The following is a 10,000-nucleotide window of genomic DNA, read 5'->3' as shown; positions in this document are numbered from 1 at the left end:
GTTAGTTAGCACTTAGTTAGCAGAACAATGGCCTCGCCAACGCCCACAATCACGCTGGAGGAGATCGAAATCTATACCCCTAGACTGGGTTGCACCAGTTTGTCTAAACCCAAGCATTTAGTCACGCCTAAACACTGACTAAACTCTTAGTTGCTACTAGTTAGTCGCATATTACTTGGTATCTTATTTCGGTTGCACCACGGCAATTTAGGCGTTGTCTTAACTAGTAGGCCTAACTACTAACTAGTTACTAAAAAATAGTCGTTGTATGACTGTGACGGCAGGATCCAAATAGCCAATCGGTAAGCAAGTAAAAATGTAAACAAGGAGGTTGATCGCCCTTACCCAGCCCTTACCAAGGAGCTTGGGCCGTGTCCGAATGTCCATATTACATACTATATAGTACATACTGCAACTCGCCTACTACATACGATTTAGTACATACCTGTACTACTCCACGAAAACATGTTTAGTATGCGAGATAAATGTAGCATGCTTCACGAGTCATCCAGTGAAAGCGACGGGCTCCGGCTCGCATATGCGATTCATGTTAAACTTACAACAATATTGAGCTAGCCAGGCATTTGAGTTGGTCATCCAACACAGGCTCGATCCTCACCTTTCTGTATAATCCCAACTGTGAAATGGATGTGATAATAGTCCACAAAATATTCTTCCTTTGCCTCGTTTAGCACCAGCTGCAACACTCTCCTCCAAATTCATTATCTCCGTTAGCAAGGCTAACGTTGCACTCTGTAGCTTGTGCTTATTATTATTATTGGACTTGGTGCTTGTGCAGTGGAGGGGTTCTTTTGGGGGAGTTAGCCGTTGGATTGTTATGCTTAAATTATCCTAGCCAGCTAGTTCCCAAGCTTGTTTGATAACCTTTGATTCAGACATAACGTAGGCTGCCTGGTACAGTCCACTGACCAGTTGCTGGTTAACTATGAGGATCCCAGCCGACCGTTGCATCCCCCCAACCCGCAACGGAGGGTTATCAGCTGGGCTGGGACTCCTCCTCTCATCGCTAACCAGCAACTGAGCCAATTGAGCTAAAGGTGGTTAGCTAGCTCGATCGTGAAATTACTCAAACTTATTAAATATGACACCAATAAGCACACCGGTGCCAATAGTTAGCTTAATCTTGATATAACTAAGACATCTGCTAAAAATAATAATTTTTCCACCGACAGATTTAGCTACAATGTTTCAGCCCACCTCCGTCCTAATAGCAGAGTTGAAGACGCTACTTCCTCGCACTAGTCATCACTTACACCACCTCCCAGGGTGGTGTACATATTTAGTTGTAGGAACTAGTCGTGAGTGGTGCAACCCATTTAAATTTAGTAGTGACCAAATCTCGAATTAGTCACCACTTAGGTTATAGGCCTAGTCACCACTTAGTAATGACTGGTGCAACCGGCTCCTGGTTGACGAGGGTTGTTGAGTCTTACATACTGCAGCCAGATAGCCCATAATGGCAAGTTCTGATTTAGCCTAGGCTACATGTTTGATTAATGGGATATACATCCTACTACCTTTATTTATCTTTTATTTGTCTTTCAGTACCTAGCCTGACTGGCTTATTTTTATTTATTTTTGTCAAACAGTGAAAACCTACTGTTCAAGCCAGGGTCTGACATAAATGAAAAGAACGGTTGTTGACAAAGACTTGTATTTGCTTCTGAAAACATCATTGCTTATCGATATTGCTTATGATACAATGCCCACTAGTGGACAGAATGTGCACAACTTTATTTTAATACCTAGGTAGGTCTTTCTGTAAGAATTTAATGGTAAAAATATTATTAATAATAATTCGAATATATTCGAATATTATTATTAATAAATAAACGAACTTCGAATATGATTTTGGGGCAAAAGTCCCAGCCCTAGTGTGTGTGCGCGCGTGTGCGCACGTGTGTGTCTGCTACCTGCAGGATGACGCTATCCGGCTGGCTGAAGTTGGGTGAGCTGGACCGTGCGCTCCCACTTCCTGGCGTGGAAGGCCACAGACCCAGCAACTTCCTGCCACATGTGAGGATGCTGCAGAGAGACAGGGAGAGAGAGAGAGAGAAAGGATGAGGGACACACACACACACACACACACACACACACACACACACACACCTTCCTGGCCAACAGTGTACACAGGAAGGCAGCTGTATGTAAGACAACATGTTTCCCCCTCGCTCACTCAAAGCGACGAGACCACTAAGACATGTCCATCTATCACTACTCATAACGTGTGAAACAGCTGCTCATTAGGGCAGCCCTCACACCCAGGCAGTGAACAACCCTCCAAAAAAAAACATCATAAGTAAACAAAGAACAGAGAACCGAGGTCATTCTGGATGCGGCCAGTAAAGCTGTGAGTTATCGACGCCCCGCCCACAAGGCCTGGCGCTCCGCCGCAAGTTTTGCGTGCCTCGGGAGCGCTCAGGCTCTGGATGACATCAGCGCAGCTGGCCCGGTGACCCTGGGCGGGCCGGGCTAACCGAACTGCAGCTGTCTCCGTTCTCAGCGGCTCGGCTGCGTCCCTCTGTTGATTCGTCCGTCTTTATCTACCCACACGTGCGCCCGCGCGCTGACCTCCAGGCTAGCTGAGTGGTGGTCACTGTCCCCAGCTACCGGGGGTGTGCTTTTCAGTATGCGCTGTGTAGCCTGCATCTCACCCGGTAGGAAAGCAGCTAGCTATAGGCTCTGTGCACCAGCTCCACTACTTCCTGAAAGTCACTTGGCATCTTTATGTCCTGTCCTATATGATTGGATTAAGTGATTAATCAGGTGTGCGGAAGACCCAGCGCACACCTGATTAATCACTTAATCCAATCATATAGGACAGGAAATAAAGATGCCAAGTGACTTTCAGGAAGTAGTGGAGCTGGTGCACAGAGCCTCTTCTAGGTGCCCTCATGAGAAAGGGACAGAAATGTTGTGGTGGTGTTCTGGTAGCAACGGTGTTAGCTTAGCTGAGGCTAGCCTTTAGCCTAGCTTTGTTAGCCTCGACTGAATCGTTCTGAGGTGAAGTCAAGTGACCCAACTTGATATGCCTGAAGTGTCAAATTGTGCAGTTTTTAAGACAGCATTAGCCTTTTCGCTTAGCCGTGTAGCCTAGCGTGTCTTTTGTAACTGAGCGAGCCTTAGCGTTAGCCTTTTAGCGAGCATCTCCCTGCCGCCACTCACTGTCTGAAGTTGAAGAGGGGCATGGTGACCCAGCCCAGGGGCTCGATGCTGCGCCGCTGCTTGCCCTTCTCCTCCGCGCCTCCGGGGGGCGGCAGAGCGCTGGCGTACAGGGTCACCGTCAGCTGGGTCTCCCGCGGCAACTGGTTGATCTGCACCGGGAAGCATATCCTGTGGGGGAGGGTGGGGAGGGGAGGAATGGGGGAGGGAGAGAGAAGAGATATGGTAAAACACATGTACACAAAGCATGAAAACTATTCTCCCTGCTGTCGGTATATATAGACCTCTGTTCCCCACATGGGATCAAAGCGCTATCAACGCCTCTCAGATTAAAGAGAAGAACTTCCCAGCTGCCCCCCCGCCGCCCCTCTCCAAACACTTCAAAGAACCGCTAGCATGAAAAACACTAGCATCCAGCTAGGTAAAAATAGGCCTGTTAAACACCCAGTTAAACTCCAGTGTTGATTCTGTTAAACTCATCCCTAACAAACAGAAGATTTGCTTTGAGACATCTGCCACATCGGGGCGAGATGATGACGGTGTTCAAGGCCGATAAAAAAAACGGTTTACTTTCGGAACGCTTCAACAAATATAAGCGTTAGCTTGTGGAAGGGAAGGTTAGCTTCCTTAAAAGGCTGGGCACGAGTGTGGCTGCATCCTCACTACCTAAAAAAAAAAAGAAAAAAGAAAGCTAGGATGTAGCAACCGCCGTTATCAAAGCTTAAGTGTAATACATGTAAGCTGGAAGCGAGGAGAATATGTAGGCCAAGTGGTGCTCTGGGAAGCGTAAAGCTCGACGCTTTTCTTCCTATAAACAACTCGTCCGGACGATTAACAACAATCCAACACATCTTCAGTTTCCTATGTAGGCCGACCAGGATGTCCGACATAAATAACGCCTCAACTATACAAACAACTCAATATAGCCTCAAGTGTAAGAATATCCGAACAATAGGAGTTTAAAAATACCCCCCTGGGATTCATTCGCTACCACACCTCTATCAAAGGGGGCAACGACAAACATGTTACTGTACATCTGCTTCAATAACCACATAAAAACAACAAATATAAACATACAGTACAGTATGTAAACACACACACAGTTTGTGTGTGTGTACTGGCAGGATTTCTATAGGGGAGTAGCAGAGGATAAATAGACACTTTTTCCACAGTTGGAGAGGAGTAGGTTGATGCTGAACTTAGCAGACAGATGGAACGCCATGACATGACAAGGCAGTTGGCCTTGCAACACACACACACACCCAGAGTGGTGCACTGATCCCCATCCAGCCCTAGACAGACTTACTGAGGCTTCTGGGTAAGCATGCGACCGTGGGCCAGGGAATGAGAGCTGGAGGCGGTTTGCAAATGTTTGGTCTGTTTGGTTCTCTATGCTGAGTCATTATTGGCACCCTATGAAATCTGTTTTATTGTTTTTTCCAAATTCCGTTTCATTTTTTCCCCAAATTCCCGTTTTAATTTGCAAAACAGCTTATGACCTGACTCATAATAGTCCTTTGGGTATTGCTCTGTTGGGGTTCGGTAAATGGTAAATGGACTACACTTATATAGCGCTTTTCCACCTTAGCAATTTGGGGTTAGGTGTCTTGCTCAAGGACACTTCGACATGTGGACAGTCGGAGCTGGGATTCGAACCGCTGACCCTTCGATCATTGAACGACCCGCTCTACCAACTGAGCTACAGCCGGGTCTTCGACATGTTTGTCAAAGTGACAGCCAAGCTGTGAGGTCTGACCCACCCCCTCTCAACACCCCAGTATGCTAGCCCTACTTGTCTGACAGTTATCAAATCATTTAGGTTACTACAATAATTAGGCTTACTTTTATTTTAATACATTTCAGCCAAATAATGGAAAATTCTGCAATATTCCACGTTTTACAGTTTTTTTTTTACACATTTTTATTATCAAATTCCACAATTCCGTCTGTATTTACATTGTGTAAATCCCAGGGCCCTAGTCTGGGTAAGGATCTACTGGGTTTCGGGTTGCGGCAGTCTCAGATCTGTCAGTCTGTGATAAGTTCAGTCATTTGTTTAAATGACTCTGTATCTGAAAGGTGTATTCTGATTGGTGAAGGTATCAGTAAGGTGTAAGGTGATTGGTGCAGGTCTCAGTGCGAGCTGCTGTGATAGGTGGAGGTGGGGGCGGTGCGTACCTCTGGTCCCAGACCACCAGGTGAAACAGGTACTTGCTGACGGACTGCTTGCTGGTGTGTTGGGGCGCGCAGAGCTCCGCCCCTCCGTGACTCAGCGAACACGACAGGAAGAAGCCCTCATAGCTGACAGGAAGTAGAAGCACAGAGTACAGTTTGTGTTTAACACAAGATTACTAAACCCGCACGTTTTTGGCTTAGCTGAATTTATCTCTCAATTAACACTGGAACCTTTACATTATGAAGATATTATTTTTCATTTAGCCTTTATTTAAACTCGAAAGACCATTGAGGCAAGGCAAACAATAAGCAAATTAAAATACACAAATTCAAAATAGGTAACAAAAATAAGGTACAGAAACTAAATAAATAAATAATAAAACAGGGAAGATGATTTGTGAGAAGGTACTTTTTTTTAAAACATTTTTAACATTTTTAAGTTATGTGGTAGAAGAAAAAAAATAACAGATAAATCAAAGCATCCAAAAATATAAGAATAATGTTAAAAGCTACAGTATATTTCCTCGTACAGTACATGGAAAAACATACCAGGGACGTAACCCATGGTTTACGGTTTAGAAATTCAGTCCGTGCAACTGCGGAAGGTGCTGATGCTGACGTGTGTGTGTGTGTGTAGGTTAGTGTGTGTGGGTTAGTGTGTGTGTAGGTTAGTGTGTGTGGTTCTCACATGTGAGTGTGTGTTAATGTTATTAATAATATCCATGTGACTGGATATGGGTCAGCACACCAGCTAACTTCACAGGAGATAGAAAGAGAGAGAGAGAGAGGGAGAGAGAGAGAGAGAGAGAGAGAGAGAGAGAGAGAGAGGGAGAGAGAGAGTGGTGACTGGAGACTGGTGGCTCCCTCTCTCTACCTCTCTTCTCACTCTCTCCTCTCTCTACACTCTCTCTCTCTCTAACCCATTCTATCCCCCTCTCTTCTCTCTTCTTCTCGTGTTTCATCATAACATTCACCTCCTCTCCGTCTCAATCACACGCTTACCCCCTCCCTCTCTCCTGCCTCCTCTCCTCTTTCTCTCCCTCCCTCCATCTGTATGTTCTCTCTCCCTCCCTCTCCCTCTCTCTCCCTCCCTCTCCCTCCCTCTCCCCCTCTCCCTCCCTCTCTCTCTCTCTCTCTCTCTCCCTCCCTCCCCCTCTCCCTCTCTCCCCCTCTCCCTCCCTCTCTCTCTCTCTCTCTCTCTCTCTCCCTCCCTCCCCCTCTCCCTCTCTCCCCCTCTCCCTCCCTCTCTCTCCTGCATTGCTAAACGTGTGCAGGAGGAAAGGAGAGGAGGGCAGCCCCCCCCCCCCCCCTCGAGAGGAGGTGGAACAGAGAGAGAGAGAGAGAGAGAGAGAGAGAGAAAGAGAGAGAGAGAGAGAGAGAGAGTAATGAACACCCCGGTCCATGAAGTGTGCAGCAGACTGGGCGTCCGAGGCAGAGCTCAACAGCCTCTCCCAGAGCTGGATTCACCCAAGCAAGCAGTGACTCAGATGGGAAGTATTCACAAACTGGAGGTGATTTGTTTTACAGAGCGGACCACTCCTCCGGGACACCCCTGAACAACACACACACGTTTACTCGGTAAATAAGTCCGGTATCGGAACGCAGGAGTTGGACTGTGTGTTCTGGTTTGAGTTTGAGTTGAATAATTCTGCCTCACAATCTTTACAAATTGAATTGTGCAGAATATACAAAATACAGAGATGCATAAAACACAAAACGCAAAACACATATAAAAACATAAATGTCATGTGATATTAGAGGGAGTTATAAAGCCTGATGAGAGGATAGTGGAGTTTCTCCGTCTGTTTGTTCTAGTTTGTGTGAGCGACAGCTGACTGCTGTTTAACGCCGGGGTAGATGGGTAATCGAAGCCAGCCTGTTAAAACGGCGTGCTGTTTGGAAGTTCGGGAAGCAGACGCACACGGAGGCACGCCAAACGCACGCGTGCACGCTTTTCCGCTCCCAGATGGCGTGCGACACCGCCGCCGTCGCCGCGCTCCCGGCGCCGCCGGGCAGGTGCCTAGCAACCGGCCTAGCGACCGGCCCCGCCCCCCTGGGGTCAAAAGGTCAGGCCGGGTTCCCAGGCTGTCACCCTTTTGTCGGGGCGGGGGGGGGGGCGATCACGTGCCAGCGGTAGTTTCGAGGGGAACACAAAGGGGTCAGAGCTGACGAGGCACAGGGGGGGTGGGGCGCTGGGGAGAGAGGGGGGGAGGAGCTAGTGTGCCGTCCCTATGGCTGGGGGGAGACCGCGGGGGGGGGGGGGGGGGGGGGGGAGAGAGAGAGAGAACGCTGGTGTAGAGGATGAGAACGCTGGTGTAGAGTATTAGAACGCTGGTGTAGAGTATTAGAACGCTGGTGTAGAGTATTAGAACGCTGGTGTAGAGTATTAGAACGCTGGTGTAGAGTATTAGAACGCTGGTGTAGAGTATTAGAACACTGGTGTAGAGTATTAGAACGCTGGTGTAGAGTATTAGAACGCTGGTGTAGAGTATTGGAACACTGGTGTAGAGTATTAGAACGCTGGTGTAGAGTATTAGAACGCTGGTGGAGAGTATTAGAACTCTGGTGTAGAGTATTAGAACGCTGGTGGAGAGTATTAGAACGCTGGTGTAGAGTATTAGAACGCTGGTGGAGAGTATTAGAACGCTGGTGTAGAGTATTAGAACGCTGGTGTAGAGTATTAGAACGCTGGTGTAGAGTATTAGAACGCTGGTGTAGAGTATTAGAACGCTGGTGTAGAGTATTAGAACGCTGGTGGAGAGTATTAGAACGCTGGTGTAGAGTATTAGAACGCTGGTGGAGAGTATTGGAACGCTGGTGTAGAGTATTAGAACGCTGGTGGAGAGTATTAGAACGCTAGGCTGGAGCTAGGAGAGGAGAGGAGAGGAGAGGAGAGGAGAGGAGAGGAGAGGAGAGGAGAGGAGAGGAGAGGAGAGGAGAGGAGAGAGCAGTTGTTCAGTAAAGACACATTAATGGAGAGAGAGAGAGGGAGAGGGAGACAGAGAGGGGGAGAGAGGAAGACAGAGATAGGGACACAGAGAGAGAGGGAGAGAGAGAGAGTGGAGGGAGACAGAGAGAGAGGGAGAGAGAAAGTGGAGGGGTTGAGTAGAGCTGAACACACACAGGGCAGTGTGAAGGGAGGGAGAGGGGGAGGAAGGAGAGGGGGAGACAAAAAAGAAGGGAGGGAGGAGGAGGAGGAGAGCAGGTTCTCAGGGTTCTCATGCTCTAGACCATATAATCCTCCGGGATTATACTGCTGCATGTCCAGCCTGAACAGCTGGCACCGTGTGTGTGTGTGTGTGTGTGTGTGTGGGTGTGTGTGTGTGTGTGTGTGTGTGTGTGTCTTACTGGCATCTCAGGCCAGTGTAGCTGTACTCTCACTATCCTCCCCCCTGGTAGAAACAGTTCCTATGCGTGTGTGTGTGTGTGTGTGTGTGTGTGTGTGTGTGTGTGTGTGTGTGTGTGTGTGCGTGTGTGTGCATGTGTGTGTGCATGCTACCTGGTGGCCCAGGTGATGGGGACGCGATGGGCTGCGTAGACGCTGAAGGACAGCACGTTGGTGACCAGGCCGGCCTCCTGGGTCTGCGCCCGCGGCTGGCTGTTCTGCGGCGCCGTGTGGAAGTTGGCGTTGAACGTGCTGCAGTAGAGCTCCACCAGGTCCAAGATGGCCGCCGTCAGCTTCTCCACCACCGCGTCTGGAAGTGAGGACAGCCGCCCCGGTCACACTCACACCAGCTCTCTAAACCGCCTTTCATTTCGGCAACATTGACTCGACAAATTATTTAGCTCTAGTGAGATTAAATAACTAACATTTTATTTAAAAATATTTTTTTAAATGTGAAAATACATTTTGAAAATTACAAAATAAATTTAGAAAATTGTAAATTTAATTTCGGAAAATTCAATTTTTCCGAAAACAAATATTTTCTGGAGTGAAGTCAAAAGAGCGCTTCTAAAGACAGCAACATCTCTGTGCAGCTCACGTCACATCTTTTAGATAGTACGGTAGTCTAAACTAGGAAGAAACGAACGCAACGTATCGGTTCTCATCCTAATCCTTCCTCTGACCACTGCAGGCCGTCCCTCCGACATCGACCCCCTGCCCGCCCCGCGCTAACGAAACCGGACTGGACCCCTAAAGGCCACTGGAGCCATTACAACCGCAGTAACATTGTCGTAAAACGCTGAGAGACGCCTGTTAAAACCTCTCACATGCATTTGTTGACAACTGACATGCTGAGGAAAACGGAGTCTGCCGGCAAATTGGAAGAGGAGAGCTAAAGGTAAAGCAGAACGTTCATGCGAGAGAAAACCGCGGCTCGCGGTCAAAAGTTCCATAGTGCAAATCCAGGCCGCCGGACCCCTCTGAGGGAATGGAAGAGCTGCTGTTCTCACTATAATAATCCAGCACACCAATAGATCCACTTTGAAACTGATATTTTAAGATGAAATCAACAACACAGTGGGGCTTTAACGATAGGCTGTGCTGAGAGTGAGCAGAACACGGATGTATGACTGATGTTTTTAACAGGATGTGTTTTAAGAGGTTCTTGAGATTGTAAAAATTCGATGGGATGTTTATGTTTACATTGGTCAATACTATTAAGAGTGTGTGCTCAACACAACGGACATGGTATTATGC

At 47.7% G+C, this 10,000-nt stretch overlaps 1 protein-coding gene across 1 annotated transcript in view; it reads right to left on the bottom strand.

Moving 5' to 3' along the window:
* Positions 1 to 10,000, bottom strand: part of pik3c2b (phosphatidylinositol-4-phosphate 3-kinase, catalytic subunit type 2 beta) — a gene marked incomplete at its 3' end in the record, with an annotated part of 65,758 nt that overhangs the window by 31,521 nt on the left and 24,237 nt on the right. The window contains exons 11-14 of the mRNA XM_084445968.1: positions 8,858 to 9,053; positions 5,362 to 5,484; positions 3,187 to 3,354; positions 1,920 to 2,046 (exon numbers count right to left, since the gene is read on the bottom strand). Coding sequence (XP_084302094.1) covers positions 1,920 to 2,046; positions 3,187 to 3,354; positions 5,362 to 5,484; positions 8,858 to 9,053 — 614 coding nt within the window. The remainder of the gene's footprint in view (positions 1 to 1,919; positions 2,047 to 3,186; positions 3,355 to 5,361; positions 5,485 to 8,857; positions 9,054 to 10,000) is intronic.

Source organism: Borostomias antarcticus (assembly GCF_949987555.1).
Source record: "Borostomias antarcticus genome assembly, chromosome: 11".
Taxonomy (NCBI): domain Eukaryota; kingdom Metazoa; phylum Chordata; class Actinopteri; order Stomiiformes; family Stomiidae; genus Borostomias; species Borostomias antarcticus.
The sequence above is the reverse complement of the archived record's forward strand: the minus strand, read 5'-3'. Positions and strand labels throughout refer to the sequence as shown.